This window comes from Oryzias latipes, chromosome 2, assembly GCF_053564925.1.
Source record: "Oryzias latipes strain Hd-rR chromosome 2, Olatipes_Hd-rR_3.1".
Classification (NCBI taxonomy): Eukaryota; Metazoa; Chordata; class Actinopteri; order Beloniformes; family Adrianichthyidae; genus Oryzias; species Oryzias latipes.
The window spans coordinates 48,768,484-48,790,308 of record NC_136238.1 but is presented as its reverse complement, the minus strand read 5'-3'; the positions used below and the strand labels follow the sequence as shown (position 1 = coordinate 48,790,308).

At 44.9% G+C, this 21,825-nt stretch overlaps 2 protein-coding genes across 10 annotated transcripts in view; one reads left to right on the top strand and one right to left on the bottom strand.

Annotated features, from left to right (window-relative positions):
- The window catches only part of LOC144988997 (NLR family CARD domain-containing protein 3-like), a 273,480-nt gene that overhangs the window by 143,517 nt on the left and 108,138 nt on the right, over nucleotides 1–21,825 (bottom strand). The gene's annotated exons all lie outside the window — the stretch shown is intronic.
- LOC144989089 (NLR family CARD domain-containing protein 3-like) lies at nucleotides 93–21,099 on the top strand. Of its 7 annotated transcripts, XM_078941040.1 has the most exons (6): nucleotides 93–1,558; nucleotides 1,655–1,828; nucleotides 11,721–11,807; nucleotides 18,576–18,752; nucleotides 19,510–19,683; nucleotides 20,000–21,099. In XM_078941040.1, exons 1-6 carry the CDS (start codon nucleotides 93–95, stop codon nucleotides 20,019–20,021), a joined length of 2,100 nt encoding a protein of 699 aa, XP_078797166.1. In that variant the 3' UTR covers nucleotides 20,022–21,099. The 7 variants fall into 7 exon arrangements, with proteins under 7 accessions (XP_078797166.1, XP_078797168.1, XP_078797158.1 ...); XM_078941042.1 differs by lacking the exon at nucleotides 11,721–11,807; XM_078941032.1 differs by lacking the exon at nucleotides 20,000–21,099 and having other exon boundaries at nucleotides 18,576–19,648.

Below are 21,825 nucleotides of genomic sequence, written 5' to 3'. Positions count from 1 at the left end.
TTTGACAACACTGTTGTTGACATCCATTGTTAACGTTGGCTCCGCAAACGAGTGACGTCGTTCACCGTTGAGTATTCTTCTGGCTTCTGCGCATGCGGGTCTCGTTTGGGTCGTGTCACGGTCACACTGGAGATCACAAAAGTTCGGATTTACTTGGAAATGTGAACGGTCTAGCAAACAATTCGGATTTTTTCAAAAAATCCGAATTGAGCATTAAGCCCTGCAGTGTGAACGTAGCCTTTGATGGTCTGGATGAGAGTCGACTTCCTCTGGACTTCCACAAGACTCGGATCCTGAAGGACCCTAGAAAGTCCACCTCAGTGGCTGATCTGCTGACAAACCTCATCAGGGGGAACCTGCTTCCCTCTGCTCGCCTCTGGATAACCACACGACCTGCAGCAGCCAATCAGATCCCTGCTGAGTGTGTTGACATGGTGACAGAGGTCAGAGGGTTCAATGATCCACAGAAGGAGGAGTACTTCAGGAAGAGGTTCAGAGATGAAGAGCAGGCCAGCAGGATCATCTCCCACATCCAGAGATCCCGAAGCCTCCACATCATGTGCCACATCCCAGTCTTCTGCTGGATCACTGCTACAGTTCTGGAGGATCTGCTGAAGAGCAGAGGAAGAGGAGAACTGCCCAAGAGCCTGACTGATATGTACATCCACTTCCTGGTGGTTCAGGCCAAAGTCAAGAAGGTCAAGTATGATGGAGGAGCTGAGACAGATCCTCACTGGAGTCCAAAGAGCTGGAAGATGATGGAGTCTCTGGGAAAACTGGCTTTTGAGCAGCTGCAGAAAGGAAACCTGATCTTCTATGAATCCGACCTGACAGAGTGTGGCATCCATATCAGAGCAGCCTCAGTGTACTCAGGAGTGTTCACACAGGTCTTTAGAGAGGAGAGAGGCCTGTACCAGGACAAGGTCTTCTGCTTCATCCATCTGAGTGTTCAGGAGTTTCTGGCTGCTCTTCATGTCCACCTGACCTTCATCACCACTGGACTCAACCTAATGGAGGAAGAACAATCACAGATGTCTCAGCCTGAACAGAGAGGTGCATTCCAGTTCTACCAGAGTGCTGTGGAGAAGGCCTTACAGAGTCCAAACGGACACCTGGACTTGTTCCTCCGCTTCCTCCTGGGTCTTTCACTGCAGACCAATCAGAGTCTCCTACGAGGTCTGCTGACTCAGACAGGAAGTAGCTCACAGACCAATCAGGAAACAGTCCAGTTCATCAAGAAGAAGATCAGTGAGGATCTGTCTGCAGAGAAAAGCATCAACCTGTTCCACTGTCTGAATGAACTGAATGACCGTTCTCTAGTGGAGGAGATCCAACAGCTCCTGAGGTCAGGAGGTGTCTCCACACATAAACCATCTCTTGTTCCGTGGTTAGGATTTCGCTTCAGACTTAGACTGTCTCCTGCTCAGTGGTCTGCTCTGGTCTTCTTCTTACTGTCATCAGAAGAAGATCTGGAAGAGTTTGACCTGCAGAAATACTCTGCTTCAGAGGAGGCTCTTCTGAGGCTGCTGCCAGTGATCAAAGCCTCCAACAAAGCTCTGTAAGAACTCTCAGGAAAATCACCTTCAGTCAACAAATGAATCTCAGTGGAAACATGAAAGATTCAATAACTGCTGTCTGTCTTTGTTTTCTTCAGACTGAGAGACTGTAATCTGTCACAGAGAAGCTGTTCAGCTCTGTCCTCAGTTCTTAGCTCTCAGTCCTCCAGACTCCGAATTCTGGACCTGAGTTACAACAAACTTCAGGATTCAGGAGTGAAGCTGCTGTCTGCTGGACTGGAGAGTCCAGACTGTAAACTGGAGACTCTCAGGTCAGGTTTCATTTAAATGTCGATTCTCTACAAGAAGTTCTGTCTGTTTTTCTCTGTTTCAGGAGAAAGTGTCAGATAGAGACGTCAGTGCAGAGGAAACAGCAGAGGACTGTTGTATAGAAGTAAAAAGAAAACAACATTCTGCTTGAGTTAAAAATCCTGTTTTTTATGTATCTGATGGTTACAAATATTGTTTCTTTTGCACCAGACTAAACGGAAGAACCTATGTCCATCCAGGTGTTGATATCTGTAACAAGTTCCTGGGGCCTGTTGCACAAAAGTAGGATAAGGGATTAAGCCAGGATATCTTGGTGATCCTGGCTCAATTGATCCCCAATCCGGTTGCACTAAAGCTGGATAGGGGGCAGGAGGATATGTTATGGTATAAGTTACCATGGAGATTTATTCTGTGGAGCTAGCCTGCTCCAGACCAGGCTAAATTCCAGGATCTATTTAATCTCATCCCTAATGTCAGTCAGCAGTCGCCACAAATGGAAACCAATAGTTATTTCATTGCTCACTATACATTGTTATCACATATAACTAGACCCACTGTCATTATTTAAACGTTTGTGATCATTAATGTCAATCATTTTGGATAAATAATGAGTTTCAGATGATGTTGCTATCATTAGATAATTTACAGTTTCCCATAGACTATAAGGCTATATGTAAAATTATAGAATATTAGGGCCACAGAGGGAAAAAAAAGACAAGTCATAATATTGTAACCAGTTGTTTTAAAGGAGGACAGTTGTTAAAATGACAGATGTGGGGCCTTTGGTGAAATTGTCCTTCAGTATGGTTTCATAAACGAAGACATGCTGATGTGCCAGAATATGAAGTATCACATTGTCATAACTATCAAAACTGTCAAAAGAATATGTTGCTTTTCTGCAGAAAGAACCAGTCTCATAAATTTATGACTTAATCCTTTTTCCTCAGTGGGGCCCTAGTATTCTGTCATATAAAATAATACACATTCCATATCAATATAAAAACACAATATGTAACATTATGTTCCTTTATTGAATAAGGACAAAACAAAGCAGGTAAACTACACTCAAAAAACGTTCACTTTGAATGAACATAAAAAAATTATGGAAATGATTTCCACATGATTAGATAGCGTTACTTGAACAAAAATGAATCATATTGGTCCTACTTAATGTACTTAGGTTCAAACTAATAAATTTAAGTTGAATAAATCTAAATACTGCAGTTGGACCCAACTTTAAATTAATATTGTTGTTCACTCTCAAAAGATAAAAGTTGATCCAACTTAATTGAATCACTTCAATTGGTCACACCTCATTAAATTAAGTTTATTCAACTTAAATTTGTATGATTACCTAACACAATTTATGTTGATATAACTTAAATTTTTGCTTTAATTTTATTTATACATCTGACATTGATAATGTTTTCCATAATTACATCCAATGGGACTTTTAATTTTTGTATCAAAGACATGAATTAAGCAGTAAAGTCCCACATCACAAGACAGGAGCTCAAATACCACAAATCCTGTCTTAGGTACCGGAACATTGACATTTTGTCACACGAGGGGGTTGGTCATCATCCTCTCCCACACTCTAACTCATGGTGCAGAAAAAAAAGAACCATATCAGTTTAAATCACTAGTTAAAACAGAGTAAAACAGCTAGACAATAAAACCCATGGACAAAAACTCACACTTAGACCCCAATCTGCCCAGATAGACAAAGAAAATGCTATCCCACAATTCCTTGCAATTACTAATGTATGAAATATTAAGGGTATCATGTTGGATCAACATGATTGAAATTAGTAACTTTTAAATGGATTATTTTTATGTATGATCGACATGATTAATTCACGTAAGATTTACAAACAAAAATTTTCTTTTTGAAATGACAAGTTACATTTTCATAAAATTAATTGGCTGGTAATTTCCTTTTTTTGAGTGTGCTTTATCACTGTGGCGGTGTTGCCTTTCTTCTTAATTATGGCCCGCAGCAGCAGTCACTGACTGCAAGGACCATATTGTTTTCGCAGTTGGAACGACGACTTCGCCGCCTTTCAGCGAGAATTTGACCCCCGCCGCATGCTCGAAAAGTCACCAAAATGTGCACACACCTGGGATAAATTGCAAATGAATTTTCCACAAAGTCAACGTCACCCCCCCGAAGACGATGACATCACGGCCAGCGATCCCGTCAAAAAAATGAATGGGCCGAAAATCGCGTATGGGGCCGAACAAAATGTACTTCAAAATACAGTCGCCAAACCAATACACACGTGTCGGGGATATCCCAAAGATGTTTTGAAATCATTATGGGACGGCCACACGACCTACGGCTTGGCGGCCATTTTGTGGCGAACTCTGAGAATTGGCGATTTTCGTGTTTTCCCACAATATGGGGAAAAGACACTTTTGTTTGAACGATTTTCACGCAATTGCACACACTTGCTGCCAGCTCCAGTCTACAAACACCCTAGAAGTGTCGTTGACCTTTGACCTTGGGAAAAGGCCGCCATCTGGAATTTTCTCAAAAAAGCACCTTTAGCACCAGATACAAACGAAAACTCGTCGTTGGAATTTTCATCAATCGTCTCGTAACTTTTCGGGCACCAACGGCCAGCTACTCTGGAAAAAATGTTGGAATTAGAAGTTGTAGATTTTGAATGACGTGCGCGTGGCGAGCTAGCAACCGTTGCCATCTTGGCTAGCTCGCACATTTTTCATTGGAACGTCGTGAAGAGGAAATATGCGATTCCTTGGCCCGCGCTGAACAAAACGATGCTACGCACGACAAGATCGATAAAGGAATGTGGGCGGGGTAAGCAAAAAACCGTCGCAAAAAAATGTGCCGACTCGGCAAAAACGAAAACATTCGGAACTTTTTTTTTGAGAATCGACTAACGAAACCAATATACCCTTGTCCGCGATATCCAAAGGACATTTTGAAATCATTACGGGATGGTGACACGACCTACGGTTTGGCGGCCATTTTGTGCCAAAATCTGTCGTTTTGCGTTTTTCGCGTTTTTACACAATATGGAAAAATAAACATTTTTTCGAGCGATTTTCACGAAATTTGACTCACATGTTGCTAGAGCAAGTCCACAACTACCTCTGGAGTTTCGTCCACCTTTGACCTCGGGAAAAGGCCGCCATCTTGAATTTTCTATAAAAAACGCCTTTACCCCTGGATTCAATCGTAAACTTGTCGTTGGAATTTTCCGCGATCGTCTCGAAACTTTTTGGGCATCAACGTCAAGCTACTGTGAAAAAAATGTTGCAATTAGAAGTTGTAGATTTTGAACGGCGTCCGCGTGGCGAGCTCGCAAAGTCGCGCACTGCTATTCCTCATACCTTATTATGGCCCGCAGCAGCAGTCACTGACTGCAAGGACCATATTGTTTTCGCAGTTGGAACGACGACTTCGCCGCCTTTCAGCGAGAATTTGACCCCCGCCGCATGCTCGAAAAGTCACCAAAATGTGCACACACCTGGGATAAATTGCAAATGAATTTTCCACAAAGTCAACGTCATCCCCCCGAAGACGATGACATCACGGCCAGCGATCCCGTCAAAAAAATGAATGGGCCGAAAATCGCGTATGGGGCCGAACAAAATGTACTTCAAAATACAGTCGCCAAACCAATACACACGTGTCGGGGATATCCCAAAGATGTTTTGAAATCATTATGGGACGGCCACACGACCTACGGCTTGGCGGCCATTTTGTGGCGAACTCTGAGAATTGGCGATTTTCGTGTTTTCCCACAATATGGGGAAAAGACACTTTTGTTTGAACGATTTTCACGCAATTGCACACACTTGCTGCCAGCTCCAGTCTACAAACACCCTAGAAGTGTCGTTGACCTTTGACCTTGGGAAAAGGCCGCCATCTGGAATTTTCTCAAAAAAGCACCTTTAGCACCAGATACAAACGAAAACTCGTCGTTGGAATTTTCATCAATCGTCTCGTAACTTTTCGGGCACCAACGGCCAGCTACTCTGGAAAAAATTGACTAACGAAACCAATAACCAACGTTGGGCATCAATGGCAAGCTACTGTGGAAAAAACGTTGGAATTAGAAGTTGTAGATTTTGAACGGCGTGCGCGTGGCGAACTAGCAAAGTGGCGCACTGTTATAACTCCTATGTTTTTCAAAGGACTACTGTGAAATTTGAATGCATGCATTAATGCCTGAAACAGAATACATTGAAAAACACTGGATATGGACATATAAGGAATGTGGGCGTGGTTAGCATAAAACCACTGTTGCTAAGGACAACAAAAAGTTTACTTTTACCGATTTGTCCGAAACTGACGTCAACCTGTTCGTCCTCCCAAGGGGACCAAAACATAAAATGGTTGCTATGGTGATAAAATCAACAGAAAAGCTGCCATTTTGGAAAAAGTGGGTTTTTTAATCAACTTATGACATATAGCTCTCACCAATGGAGGAATGTGTTTTTTTCTAGTCAGTTGATGATGCTGATCGCTATGCTAGCACTTTTAGCCACAATAGCATAACTAGCGTAGTTAGCATAATTAGCATTTTAGGTAATGTGTTTTTCTGAGTCAGTTGATGATGCTGATCGCTATGCTAGCACTTTTAGCCACATTAGCATAGCTAGCATAGTTAGCATAATTAGCATATGCAGTTTTGACTAGCCTTCATCAAAAGTGGGCAGTGAGGGCGGTGAGGGCGGTGAGGGCGGTGAGGGCGGTGGTGCGTAGAGTTGGGCGTGGAAGGCGTGGAAGGCGGGTAGCGCCTGCGGGCCATACAACGCCGCTTGCGGCTTTAATTATATATTTTACCTCCTCGTATGCCTCCTGGCTGCACGGTGGCGCAGTGGTTAGCGCTCTTGCCTCACAGCAAGAAGGCCCCGGTTCAAGTCCCAGCTGGGGGACATGATAAACTACATCAACGGGGGACCTTTCTGTGTGGAGTTTGCATGTTCTCCCCGTGCATGCGTGGGTTTTCTCCGGGATCTCCGGCATCCTCCCACTGTCCAAAAACATGCTACATAGGTTAATTGGCAACTCTAAAATGTCCATAGGTGTGAGTGTGAGAGTGAATGGATGTGTGATTGAAGACATTCTACCCTGCGACAGACTGGCGACCAGTCCAGGGTATCCCTTGCCTACGCCCAAGTGGCCAGGATAGGCTCCGGCAACCCCGTGACCCCGAAAGGGAATAAACGGTCAAGAAGATGAATGAATGAATGAATGTATGCCTCCATGAGGATTTTTGCTTCTGACGGGGAAAGGTACGCGGCTCTAGTTGCCATGGTAAATCAGTAAATCTGTGATCTTCGGCGGGGTCTATTTCAGTGAGCCGTGAGCGTGCACCTATCTAGGATTGGTTACACCTGGCTTAATGAATCCGTGTCTGCTCATCCTGGCTTGGTCTTTGTGCAACCGATTAAGCCTGGACGCACATGTTTTGGCTTCATTGAGCTCAGCTTAGTCATTTATCCCGGATGTCTTAATTCTACTTTTGTGCAACAGGCCCCTGTTCTGTGTTCTTTGAAAGAAAACATGAATCATTTCCAGAACTGCAGATTTCAATGCACAAACAGTTGCAGCAGATTTCTGACCAACAGAGCAGCAGCTCCTTATGAAGAGATATGAGGAGGTCAAACTGTAGCAGACTGACAGGTCTTTTCCACAGACCTGGTTCTGGAGATTATTCAGAAGCGACCTTGGATCAGAACCAGGTCTTTCATTTTATATACCGTAGTCTATAGGTTAGCTTCAGAGGCCTGTTGCACAAAAGTAGAATTAAGACATCCGGGATAAATGACTAAGCTGAGCTTAGTCATTTAGTCGGACCATGTTCACATTTCCTCGTCTGGAAGCAATGGGTAGAGGGGTTGTGCTGTTATGCAGAAGCCTTTAGTATTGGAACATTAACATTTTGCCGCACAAGGTGGTTGGTCATCATCCTCTCCCACACTCTAACTCATGGTGCAGAAAAAAATAAAGATAACAGTTTAAATGACTAGTTAAAAAAGAGTAAAACAGCTAGACCAGGGGTCGGCAACTTTTTTTACTCAAAGAGCCATTTGGGACCGCCCCTAATGAAAAAAAAGCACCCGGAGCCACAACCCGTTTTGACATCATTATATATATTATGCATGTATATATTATATCAAGGGTGCTCATTACGTCGATCGCGATCGATTTTCAAGGACATAAGTGTAGATTGCGGGCCAGAAAAGATTAAAAAAAAGTACTTCTTTCTTTTCATCTTCATGTTTATTTGTTAGATGTTTATTTCAACATTATTGTTTATGTACTGATGATTAAAAACTACACAGTGAGTTTACATAAAGATACTTTTGTATTAACAGATGAGGCGTTTTATTACAAAGACAGAAAGCAGCGACCATCGTATTCATGCTCTGCTGTAAACGGTGCAATGCGGGGAGCGTGGCATATTGTGAGGCATTTGGCGCTGCTGGCTCCGTATTGATCAGTATTGATGGGGAACGACGACTACTAATTTAGTGCTCCGTCCTCCGAACACACAATATATTTCACGCACACACCTCCGCTCCGTGCTCACACCCCCATCTCCACCTGCATGTGCCCCTCCCTCGTGGCACGCGCGCCGCTCAGCACAAACACACACTCAGCAACAGTATAAAGCGCGTGCCTCGCAGCTTCCTTGATGAGCTCGTATTTATCGGGCGAGAACTGCAGAGCTGATAGCAGGAGGAGAAACGCGGGGCGGCTTTAATAAACTCCGGTTGCTGGACTTCTACCGGGGACATGATGTTCCGCGGGGAGAAAAAGCCGTTCTGAAGGCAGAGTTTGCGCTGAGTGCATTTAAACTCGCGTCTGCAGTGACGTATGTGTCAGAGGATGTCCGATTGGCCATTCTGCCTGTCAATCAAGTCCCGTACTTTTCGGTGAGGATTTTGATTGGCTGGTGGATTTTCAAGAAGCACTCTCTTCCCCTTCAATCTCCCCCACGTCCCCGAAGATGACCGGTCGATCGCGACCGACGCAATGAGCTCCCCTGCTCTGAAACACACATCACCGCACACGGGAGTCCAAAACACCGGCGCAAACTCTCCGTCACCCCGCTCGGCGCCACGCCAAGCCCCCGGCAGAAAATCACTCCAGACCCGGAGTGTTTATTGAAGCTGCCCCGCGTGTCTCCTCCTGCTATCAGCTCCTCAGCCCTCGCCCGACAAACACGAGCCCACCAAGGAAGCTGTTTTTTATGTGGCACGTGCCTCGCACGGAGCCAGCAGCGCCTTTGAAATGCCATGAAAAATGAACAAACTAAAATAAATTTGAATTTTTATAAAATACTCATTATTTTCCAAAGTCACAGGGAGCCACAACAGAAGGATGAAAGAGCCACATGTGGCTCTGGAGCCATGGGTTGCCGACCCCTGAGCTAGACAATAAAACCCATGGACAAAAACTCACACTTAGACCCCAATCTTCCCAGATAGACAAAGAAAATGGTATCCCACAATTCCTTGCGATTACTAATGTATCTAATTTAATGGTATCATGTTGGATCAACATGATGGTAGGACTTTGCTGTGTAATTCATGTCTTAGCTGTGAAAATTAAAAGACCCATTGGCTGTAACTTTGGAAAACATTTTCAATCTCAGATGTAAAAATAAAATTAAAGCAAAAAATAAAAATTTAAGTTATATCAACATAAATTGTGTTGGGTAGTCATACAAATTTAAGTTGTATAAACTTAAATTAATGAGGTGTGACCAATTGAAGTGATTCAATTAAGTTGGATCAACTTTTATCTTTTGAGAGTGAGCAACAATATTAATTTAAAGTTGGGTCCAACTGCAGTATTTAGATTTATTCAACTTAAATTTATTAGTTTGAACCTAAGTACATTAAGTAGGACCAATATGATTCATTTTTGTTCAAGTAACGCTATCTAATCATGTGGAAATCATTTCCATAATTTTTTTATGTTCATTCAAAGTGAACGTTTTTTGAGTGTAGTTTACCTGCTTTGTTTTGTCCTTATTTAAAAAAGGAACATAATGTTACACATTGTGTTTTCATATTCATATTGAATGTGTATTTGTTTATATGACAGAGTGCTAGGGCCCCACTGAGGAAAAAGGATAAAGTCATAAATTTATGAGACTGGTTCTTTCTGCAGAAAAGCAACATATTCTTTTTACAGCTTTGATAGTTATGACAATGTGATACTTCATATTCTGGCACATCACCATGTCTTCGTTTATGAAACCATACTGAAGTACAATTTCACCAAATGCCCCACATCTGTCATTTTAACAACTGTCCTCCTTTAAAACAACTGGTTACAATATTATGACTTGTCTTTTTTCCCTCTGTGGCCCTAATATTCTATCATTTTATATATAGCCTTATAGTCTATGGGAAACTGTAAATTATCTAATGATAGCAACATCATCTAAAACTCATTATTTATCCAAAATGATTGACATTAATGATCACAAATGTTTAAATAATGACAGTGGGTCTAGTTATATGTGATAACAATGTATAGTGAGCAGTGAAATAACTATTGGTTTCCATTTGTGGCGACTGCTGACTGACATTAGGAATGAGATGAAATAGATCCTGGAATTTAGCCTGGCCTGGAGCAGGCTAGCTCCACAGAATAAATCTCCATGGTAACTTATACCATAACATATCCTCCTGCCCCCTATCCAGCTTTAGTGCAACCGGATTGGGGATCAATTGAGCCAGGATCACCAAGATATCCTGGCTTAATGCCTTATCCTACTTTTGTGCAACAGGCCCCAGGTTCTCAGTCCTGTTGCTTAAACAGACACTAAATCTATGCTGGGTTAGAGTGAAGAACTTCTGCTGGTTGTTTATGTTCAAGGCTGGAGCTACCTGGCCTAAAGAATATGGTTAGATCAGCAAACCAAGAAACAAAAAAAACATCCTAAAAGATTTCTGGGATCATAAGTAATTAAGATGGAAAAAAGATTAATGGAGTAATGTGACATTTAGTTAGATAAATACGTAAATTTGAGTTGTATAAACAATTATTGAGTTTAAATAAATTTAACTAAATTATTTAAATTATTTTTCAGCCGTGTTACTTTTTTGATGGACTTATAATCTTATAATTTATCATTAAAATCTCAGACTCCGTCTCACTTCCGTCTCAAGTGTCGCGCTTTCTTTTTTTTCTCTCCACGCGTTTCCATGGTGACTCCAGAAATCGGCAATCTATTGAGAATGTCTTTATGTACCGTGCGTTAACCCAGGGTTACCAAGTCGAGCGTAATTACGCCAACTCATATCTGGTCTTTTGGAACCGACATACCCAGAGTAAGCAAGTTCAGGCTGATTTCAGCCAGAGTTCAGGCTCAAAGTCAGGCTAGTTTAAACATGCTTCCTGAAATACCCCCCTGGTCATGAAGGCCTCTCAAACATAGACTTTCCTTCAGGCAGAGCAACAACACCAGAGAAATGAAATCCTGACAAAAATGTTCTTCATCCTTCAGAAGTCTGAATCCAATCTCTTTGAATGAGTCTTTAGCAGCATTAAACATTCCTCCATTCCTGCAGATCCTCCAGGAAAACATTCAAATCTTCTTGTAGCTACAGTTGCTGACTTGAACTGATGCTGAGACTTTGGACCTTTGCTTCTTCCTGCTGAGTAAGCAAAGATTCAGTCTTCACTTTCAGTGATTCTTTATGAAAGACTTCAGTTTACATGGTAAGATAGCTGTTTTTCATAACATGCACCAATTTACACAGGCCACTGTTCTTCGTGCCATTAGCAACACACGGTCTTCTTGTCCAGAGCCTGGTGAGGCGTTCCATCAGCCATTCCAAAACATTGCTTTCTGGTGGTTGAAAATGTTCTTCTCTGGAAACTTGTTTCCACAGGGTTTCTAGCATACGTGTAAATGTGCTTCCTGTGTCAACTACAGCTTCACCCTCACACCCTCTGATGGAAACAGGAACAATTCAAAGGTTGGAATCTTTATTTCTAACAAGTCTTTGTTGCACAACAGTGACCCCTACTGCACCTTTTTGGAAAGGTTTCCTCTCAGATGTTTTCTACATGGCTTTTTCAGAGTTGAATGCACTTTTTTCCATTATTCTGGGGCCCCATGCAATCCTTCTCAACCACGGCTCCTATTGTGACAAGCTGTGCTGCTGTAGAGACAGTTCCTCTGAGACAACCAGACACTTTTGGTTGATGTTATTGAGGATATGTTGCACAATTTCTTCCTCTGACATGTCTGTCTTCCACTTCAAACATGAAGCATCATAATCGTAAACAAAGTCCCGGAGACACTGATCTGGTTTTGAACTGTTATTCTTCATTTTTCTTCAACCTCATTCCAATAATCCGAGGAAAGGAAAGCTGACATGAATGCATGTTAGAATGACGTCCAGTCGTGCTCCAGAGCTTTTGTGGCTTTCCACCAACTGAGAACTGGTCCCTTTAGGACTGCAGACAGGACTCCCAGCAACTCATGGTTGATAGAGGTGGAACATCTAGATCATGTTCACATTGTTCAATGAAGCTGAGAACATCAGATGAATCTCCAGAGGTCCCAAAGGTGAGAAATTCCATCCTGACAGGCGCTTTAGGATCGTATGGCGCTGCAGCAGGCTGACTAGAAAAAGAAGAGTGAAGCATGTCAGTTGGAGTTGTGGGACTGACATCTGTGGAAGCAGCTATGGTTCTCTGCACAATGGGAGTGCTGGTGGTTCTGAATGTTTCAAGCTGTTTTTTCCATGTTTCATCTCTGTGCAGTATACAGTTAACCACATCCTTTTCTATTCTTTGCAGTAAAAATGTTTTCTAGTTTTTCTAGACTAGCATGGATATCATCTCTGAAACTGTTTCTCTGTTCAGGGAGCTGGTCAGTGGATCTTTGAAGTGATATTCTCATTTAGCAAGTTGTTCTTTCAAGGTGTCGACATCACAAGCTAAATCTTTAGGATCCCTTTGTGTGTTTGGATCCAACTCATTCACTTCAGGTTCAACATCTTCATCACCACCCCAGCAGATCCATCTTCATCATCACCATCATTCTGATCAATGGCTACAGGATTTCTTTCACCAACACAATAGTCTTCCTCATCTTTATCATCATTCTCATTGAAATACAAATAATTTAGCAAAGAAGTAATTTTACTGACAGAGATAAACTCTTGGTGTGACAAATGCCCCTGCAGTGAATTCTGGGTAATCAAATTCATGGCTGGTGTTTAGTACAGCAACAGGGGTCATCAGTTCATTGAGATCCTGATGTTTATAAGTTGACATTTTTCATGTAAATAGTTGTATATTTATAGAAATCAGATCCCCATACGGGCCTCCATATGGAACCAACTTTGGGAGCAGCAGAACAGCTGAAACCCTTAGACTACCAGCAGAACCATCAGCAGCTCCTTTTCAGGGCCACATTCAGACATTTTGGGCCCCGTGGATTCTCATGTTTTTCAAAGCCCCTCTACAGTTTAGAGATGTCAGAAAATGCTTTCAGTGGAGAACTAAAGATTTTTTCAGCTGTTTTTCTGCAATGTGATCATATCAAAATATATTTTACAATTCTCTTTGCTCTTTTCATTGAGCCCCTAGCCCAGTAAATCAGACAGTGTGACAATTTAAAAGGGGTGATGATAGGAAAGGAAGAACAAATAATTGGGCTCTTTGCAGATGATATTATTTATCTGCAGAACCCAGAACTAGCATTCCCAAAATACCTGACGATTCTGAAGGACTTTGATAGTAAATCCGGATACAAATTAAATATTTCTAAAACTCAATTACTTTGGATAAATTACAAACCAGCAGATTCAATTAGACAAAGATATAAATTGAAATGTGATGCAGTAAATATAAATTATTTTAGTTTTTCTGATGGTAAAACTTGGTAAACTTTTAGATTAATGATAGTAGGATGAATAGTTCAATACAAAAAGATTTAAAAAAATTGAATAGTCTGTTCATGGACCTTAGCTCCAAAATAGAGGTTATAAAAATGAATGTGCTACCTATATTGCTATATCTTTTCTTATCATTGCCAGTGCAGATCGCAGAGGATCAATTTGTAAAATGGGACAAACAAGAGAGTAGATTTATTTGGGAAGGGAAAAAAACCAAGAGTGAAATTGAAAACACTCCAACTAGAAAAAGAAAGAGGATGATTAGCTCTCTCAAGCTTTCGAGAATACTATTTAGAAGCCCAGTAGTAGTAGTAGTATGTAGTAGTAGTAGGCGGCGTGGCTGGAGAGGGTCCGTAGGTCCGCCGCGAGACTTGAGGATCGGCGATGACTCGAGACGTGGCTTGGAGGTCCGGCTATGGCTCGTGACGTGGCGTGGCGTTCGGCGAAGTTCCACAGTGAGGTAAGTGAGTCCAGATGAGTTCCTGCTCAGCGTGTCCAGCTTGGACGTCCACTCGTAGGAATGAGGTTCCTGGAACAGGACAAAGAGTTCGTGAGGCGAAGGCGAGAGGTACATAACCTGAGACTATGAGAGCCCAGACTAAGCACCATTAGAGGCAATGAACTGGTGATGAATCCTGGTCTTGAAGTTCCTTATGTAGGTCTGGCAAGCAGATGAGTTGAGTGGACCCAGCTGGGATGAATCAGGGGCCAAGCAGAGAGGGGAGGGGGGGGGGGGTCTGACAGAGGCACCATGACAGTACCCCCCCCCCCCTCAACGACCGCCTCCATGTGGTCCAGGGCAGCGATCAGGATGGGCCTGGAAGAAATCTTCGATGTGGAACGGGAGATCCATGATCGCTCCTCAGGACCGTAGCCCTTCCAATTAACCAGGAACTGGTGCCCACGACCCCGACAACGAATGTCCAGGACACGGCTGACCGTGAAGGCAGGAGCACCGTCGATGATATAGGCGGGCAGCAGGGAAGCGGACGGCGGGCATAATGGACTTTCCTTAACGGGCTTGATTTGTGAGATGTGAAAAGAGGGGTGTACCTTGAGAGCTCGAGGGAGGCGTAGATGGACACAGGTGGAATTGATGATTTTTTCAATGGAGTAGGGTCCAATGAACCGATGAACCAACATGCGGGAGTGAGCTTGGATGGGAATGTTGCGAGCGGAGAGCCAAACCCTCTGACCAGGCTGAAACGTGGGTCCCACCACCCTGTTTCGATTGGAGATGCGACAGTTGCTCTCCTTGGTGCGGAGGAGAGATTCTTTGGTTTGGCAATGCTGGAGATGTTCTTGGACTGAAGGCACCGCAAAATCAAAATCTTGGAACGGAAACAGAGGTGGTGAGTACACGAGGGCGGCTTCTAAAGGTGACAACCCAGTGGCGGAGGATGAGTGAGTATTGTGGGCATACTCTATCCAGACTAGATACTGGGACCAGTCCTTGTCGTTCTGTGCTGCCAGGCAACGTAGCGCTGCCTCCAGTTCCTGCTTGCCCCTCTCTGCTTGACCATTGGACTAAGGGTGATAACCGGAGGTGAGAAATGAACCATCTTGGTAAAACAAACAGTCTATGACAGTGAGTATGACAGAGTTACCCTGGGATGAGGGTGGTCCGGGGATGAAGTCCAAGGCAATGTGTGACCAAGGATGGCTGGGGGTAGGTAGTGGGTGAAGTAGTCCAGTCGGGGCAGTATTAGCCAACATGGAACCGGTGCAGGTGGAACAGGCTGCTTAAAATTCCCGGACGTCCTTCTCCATAGAGGGCCAAAAGAATCTACGCCTGAGAAGATTAAGAGTTCGTTGGACGCCGCCATGGCAGGACACTTTGGAGGTATGTCCCCAGGACAGGACTTCAGACCTGAGGGAAGTGGGGACGAATAATGTTCCGTTAGGACAAGGGGCGTGACCGGTTTCCTCACCTTGAGCCTGGATGACACGGTTTTCAATATCCCAGGTAAGGGCACCCACGATTCAGGTGGAAGGGATGATGATGGCTGTGGATTGTTCCGAGGAGCTGTACTTGTGGGAAAGGGCATCAGGCTTGACGTCCTGGCTACCGGGTCTATAGGTTGTTGTGAAGCGGAAACGGACAAAAAAAAAGCATCACCTTGCCTGTCTGGAGTTTAACCTTTTAGACATCCTGAAGTACGCCAGGTTCTAGTGGTCCGTCCATACCACAAAAGGATGTTCAGCCCCCTCCAGCCAGTGTAGCCATTCCTCTAGTGCCAACTTGATGGCTAGCAGTTCTCTGTTCGCCACATCATAATTTTGCTCTGCAGGAGATAGTTTTTTTGAGAAAAAGTGCAGGGTTTGAGCTTACCGGATTGAGGTTCTTTTTGTCACAGGACCGCTCCGACCCCTGAATCCGAGGCATCCGCCTCTACCAGAAGAGGCGCGGTGATGAAGAGTTGTTTGAGTTGATCGAAAGCCTGTTGTGCTTCCTGGGTCCACTGGAAGTTCTGGGTGGTGGGTGTGAGACTAGTAAGGGGTGCAGCAATGCTACTATAGTTCCCAATGAACCGCCTATAAAAATTAGCAAAGCCGAGAAATTGCTAAAGTCTTTTGCGGCTGTTGGGGAGTTCCCAATTGGAAATGGCTTCAATTTTAGCAGGGTTGGGTCGAATGTGGCCTGGCTCAATGATGTATCCCAGAAGCTGAACATGGTCAACATGAAATTCACATTTCTCTGATTTGACATATAGTTGGTTCTCGAGAAGACGGGTGAGTGCTTGGCGTACGTGCTGTTCGTGTTGGGTCTGGTCATTGGAGTAAATGAGTATATCATCCAGATACACGAAGACGAAACGATTAAGAAAGTCACGGAGGACGTTGTTAACGAGTCTCTGGAAGACGGCAGGGGCATTAGTCAGCCCAGAGGGCATGACCAGATGTTCATAATGTCCAAGTGGTGTGTTAAATGCCGTCTTCCACTTGTCCCCCTCCTTGACCCGGACCAGATGATAAGCGTTGTGTAGATCCAGCTTAGTGAAAACTCTGGCCTCCTGCTCAGAGTCAAAGACAGTAGAAATGAGGGGTAGAGCGTACTTATTTTTAAAGGTGACCTGGTTTATTTCCTTATAATTGATGCAGGGGTGTAAGATCTTATCCTTTTTCTCCACGAAGAAGAGCCCAGCTCCAACAGGGGATGACGAATGTCGTATTTGACTCAGGGATAGCGCTTCCTGGATGTAGCTCTCCATCGTGAGTCTTTCAGGTCCAGAGAGGTTGAACAGTCTTCCCTTGGGGAGGGTGGAACCAGGTTGTAATTTAATTTCACAGTCGTAGGGGCGGTGGGACGACAGAGTGCAGAACTTGGTTTTACCAGCTTGGACGTCCACTCGTGGGAATGAGGTTCCTGGAACAGGACAAAGGGTTAGTGAGACGAAGGGGAGAGGTACATGACCTGAGACAATGAGAGGCCAGACTAAGCACTATTAGAGGCAACAAACTGGAGATGAATCCTGGTCTTGAAGCTTCTTATGTAGGTCTGGCAGGTAGATGAGTTGAGTGGACGCAGCTGGGATGAATCAGGGGCCAAGCAGAGAGGGGAGGGGGAGTCTAACAGAGGCACCATGATAATAGGTGGTGATTACAAACTACTTATCTGGCCCTCACAATCTCAAAAATTCAGAATGGGACAGATGGAGAGTACTTTTAACAAATGGAGTGACAGAGGAATGATGGCAGTGTGCATGTTAACAGATAGAAAATTGTTCAAGTCCTTTGGAAGGCTCAAAGAGGAGTTTCAGCTTGATACGGCTGACCTATTCAGGTATTTCAATTAAGGCACTTTTACAATACGGAAATTAAAAAATATCTTTGTCAAGATGGAAGCAAGTTAATAGAAATGCTGACGGGGGTCTTACACTCAAAGGTTGTTTCCAAACTGTATAAATGCTTGTTAAACTGTAATGGATATAACTCTCTGTATATAAAACAAAAGTGGGAATCAGAATTACAAATTTCACTGTCAGAAGATGAATGGCATTCAATCTGTGGTCTACAGCATAGCTCCACATGTTCTAGAAAATGGAGAGAATTTGGATGGAAACACAAGACAAGTAATTTTTATTAGTCCTAACATAAAGAGTAAACAGCTGGGAACCCCACAACAATGCTGGAGGCTGTGTGGGGACTAACCATTCACACATTTTCTGGTCATGTTGAAATATTTCTCCTTTCTGGGAAAATATGGTCGGGATATCCTAGGAGATGAGATAGTCATGGATTCCCAGAGACTGTACGTTGGCCTAACAACGGACATCATTCGACCAGAAGACAAGTACCTGTTCAAGGTGATTATACCAGGGAAATGCCGATACTGCAGCAATGGAGAGGCATTATGGAGGAAATTTTCTCCATGGAGAAGATAACACATTACTTAAGGCTAGATGCACAAAAACTTGAAGATCGATGGAAGAAATGGTTACAATATTCTGCTTGAAACAATTTTATTTGTTGTACCCCGCTACTCATGTTTACTTTTTTTCTTACAGAAACAGCTGCATTCTGTGTTAAGAAAAATATTTAAAAAAAATCAAGTAAAAAAAGAAAATCAATTGGATTGTAAATATGTAATCATGAATAATTCATGATGATCAACGATATTTCAATTCCTTGTCTGTTTTAACTTCATTTCAAGTCATTTCTAATCTATTGCATTTTCAATACTGATCATGTTTTTGGGTCCAAATCCAAAAGAAATGAGCAAACAGTCAAAATGTCATCTGTCATCAGGGCGGGTCCCACCTGACTGAATGGACCAAGTTCCTGGACCTCCAGCTGCATCACTGCTCCTAAACACACTTTTCTGTCTGATTGCAGGCTGAAGAAATGCAGTTTGTCAGAGATCAGCTGTGAAGTTCTGGTCTCAGCTCTGAAGAAAAACCCGTCTAATCTGACAGAACTGGAACTTAGCTGGAACCAGAACCTGCAGGATTCAGGAGTTCTTCATCTGTGTGGTTTTCTAGAGAGTCCAGACTGCAGACTGCAGACTCTGGGGTCAGACTCCATGTTTCAGTTGTGTTCAGATCAATATGATGACAAAGTTGTGTTGACCCACAGTGAGCAGAAATGTCCAGATTCTGATCTGCAGCAGCATCTTCCTGCAGCTGCTTGTTCTTTTCAAAGATCTGCAGAAGAACTTCTTCTTTTCTTCCTGCAGCTGCTTGTTTTCTGCTCACATCAAAGCTCCCAGCAGCTTCTGACTCTTCATTCAGAGCTGAAGTCATGCTTGATCAGGGATCAATGTCCAACATTTGCTGCTGACTCTTCCTCATCACTTCCTTCTTCTCTCTGCTTTGATCTGTTGGAGCTGAAAGTCTCTGCTTGAAGGGCTGCAGCAGAGAAGGACTGGAAGATCATCTCCTGAAAACTGGGAGGAAGACTTTCCAGCATCCTGCTGCTGAAATTCTCCCATGATTCAGTTCTGTTTGGAGAAGAGCTGAGCAGAAAGAGGAAGTGGACTTTTTCTGCTGTCGCTGCAGAAACATCAGTTGGTTTGGATGCAGCCACAGGCTGATGTTTGACTTTCACACATCTGGACTTCTTTCCTGAAGCAGCTGCATGTTGTCCTGAATGTTCCTGAATGTTCTTCTTCTCTGCTTCTGCTGGACTCTTCTGATCTGCTGCTGTTGCTTCACATCTTTGGACTTTTTCTGAACTTTCTGATCTTCTTCAACTCTGAACTCTTTAGAAGAAGTGAAGGATGAAAAACAGGAACTTTGTCTTTAAACTCAACTCTTTCTTCTGGATTCAGGTTACAGAAATGTAGTTTGTCAAAGACCAGCTGTGCTGCTCTGGTCTCAGCTCTGAAGTCAAACCCGTCCCACCTGACAGAACTGGACCTGAGAGGGAACAGACTTCAGTTTTCAGATGTCCAGAAGCTCCAGGATCTGATGAAGAGTCCAAACTCCAAACTGCAGACTCTGAGGTCAGTAGAGGGTTGGAGTCAGTCCAGCTGCTTCCAGATGTTTGGTCCTAAAGTTAGTCTGAGAGCAAAGATGCAGAGTTTTCTGTGAAGCTGCAGTTTCTCAGTGAAGCTCTGAGGAGAATGATGACAGGCTTCAGGACAACAGTCAGCCAATCAGAGCAGCAGAAGCTCCAACAGGTGAAGATGACAGGAAGCTGCTGCTCTGAACAGGACTGAAGCTCCTGCTGCTCTTTCTGCTGCTGTGCTGCATCACTGACTGACAGACCAGGATCAGGAGACACTTCTTCATCTCTGTCTCTACACTTTCTCTCTGCAGGTGGGAGGACTGGTCAATCTGATGTTCCTCCTGGAGGAGCAGAGAGGAGCAGCTGGTCTGCAGAGATGTTGTGACTGGACCGTGTTCCTGGGATGTGGAGAGCAGATTGATGGAGGAATCAGAGGAAGTGGAGATGAGTGTCAGAGCTGCAGCAGGAACTGATCTGAGATCAGCTCCACTGTCTCTCAGATATGGTGCTGCAGCTCCCCCGGTGGACTGATGGAGAACTGCACTTCCTCTTTTCAGTCTACTTTTTTTTTTTCACTTGTCCTGTCCAACAGCTGGGCAAACAGATGAGAGCTGAGGGCCTCTTGTGTTGGACATATTTTACTTTAACAACAGGGGTTATGAATCTTCTGACAAACCAGTGGTATGTCTGAATAAACCCCTTTTGTAATTGAGGCCAGACTTTATTAATTTCAATCATATTTGAAAATCTTTGGTGTTGGACCGGACGGAAAAGGAAAGGAGGGAAGAAGAGAGAGGGATGTTAGAGAGAGGGGGTAGGAGGGTGATAATAGGAGGGGGGGTAGAACCATGAAGCAGCATAAAGTAACAAGTTTACTGGATGTTTATCATTACGGTAAGGTTCAAGTGTAATACAAATCTCAAAGGGCGGGGCCTGTCCACACTAACACTCAGATGTTATAAACACACCTATTAGCTGCAGAAATGTCCACATGTCAACATGTACACAAAACAGATATTGTTCACGCCCCCCCGGGCGATCACATCCACCACCAGGCCAGGGCCAGCAGGACCACCACGAGGCCCCCAGAGCCAGAGAGCAGGGAGACATGGGGGGAAAGAGAATGTCGCCCCAGCCCAACCAGGAGAGCAGCCCCCCCGCCGCGCCGAGAGGGCTTAACGCGGGCCCCCACCCGAGAAGGGCGCCCACAGCCATAGACGAGCACCTCATCACCACTCAGGAGTTCTGGGCATCCCCCCGCCCCAACCCCAGGTACGAGCCAGGAACCCCAAGGGAGATCCGCTCTGCACTCCAGGCAGCCACCCACCCGGCCCACGGTTGGTCCAGGAAGGAGCAAGGCAGGGGACAGCCGACCCCACCCAGGAGGGAGGCACTCCAGGGAAAATGGGGGGCACGACCAGGCTGGGCCACAGTTGGAAATTTGGCGGGGCCCAGCGCTCAGGGGCAAGGACCAGAACCCACACCACAGGGTCACGGACAACCCCCTGACTTAGATGTGATATGATGTGATCCCCGGCTCTTGGTCTTGCCAGAAACCTCAGGGATCCCTGTCCCTGCATGGAGAGAAGGCTGCCGGGCCCAGGAAACCGGCACCCAGGGAACACGGCTGCCGCTGCCAAGGGCCCAGTACCCCCCACCAGGGATGGTACGGGGTACCTTGGGTCCCCTACCCATAGTGCCCCCCCCACCAACAAGCCCCCCCCCCCCGCAGCCGCAGCGGATGACACCCAGAAGGACCGGGGGCCCCAAGAGGGTTGCCCCGCCCCATCCCAGAGCCAGGGAAGGGTTGATCCCAGCCCCAGGTGTAGATGGGCAGCCCATCCAGCGCCGCTGGACCTACCCCACCCCGAGCAGGACCCCCCGCCAACCCCCCCAGCACGGGCAAAGAGACCACCCCCCCCAAGCCAAAACGGACCACCACTCAACACCCCCCCCCCCCCCCCCCCCCACAGCCGAGCCCAGAAGACGACGCAGCACCTCAGCCCACCCCGCCCAGGCACCGGACCTGACCCCCCGACAAACGGGACCTCACCAGCCCCCACCGGGCAGCGGAGGCCCCGACCCCCACCCAGCACCACGGCAGAAAGGCAGGGAGCAGCGACGACCAGGCCCACCA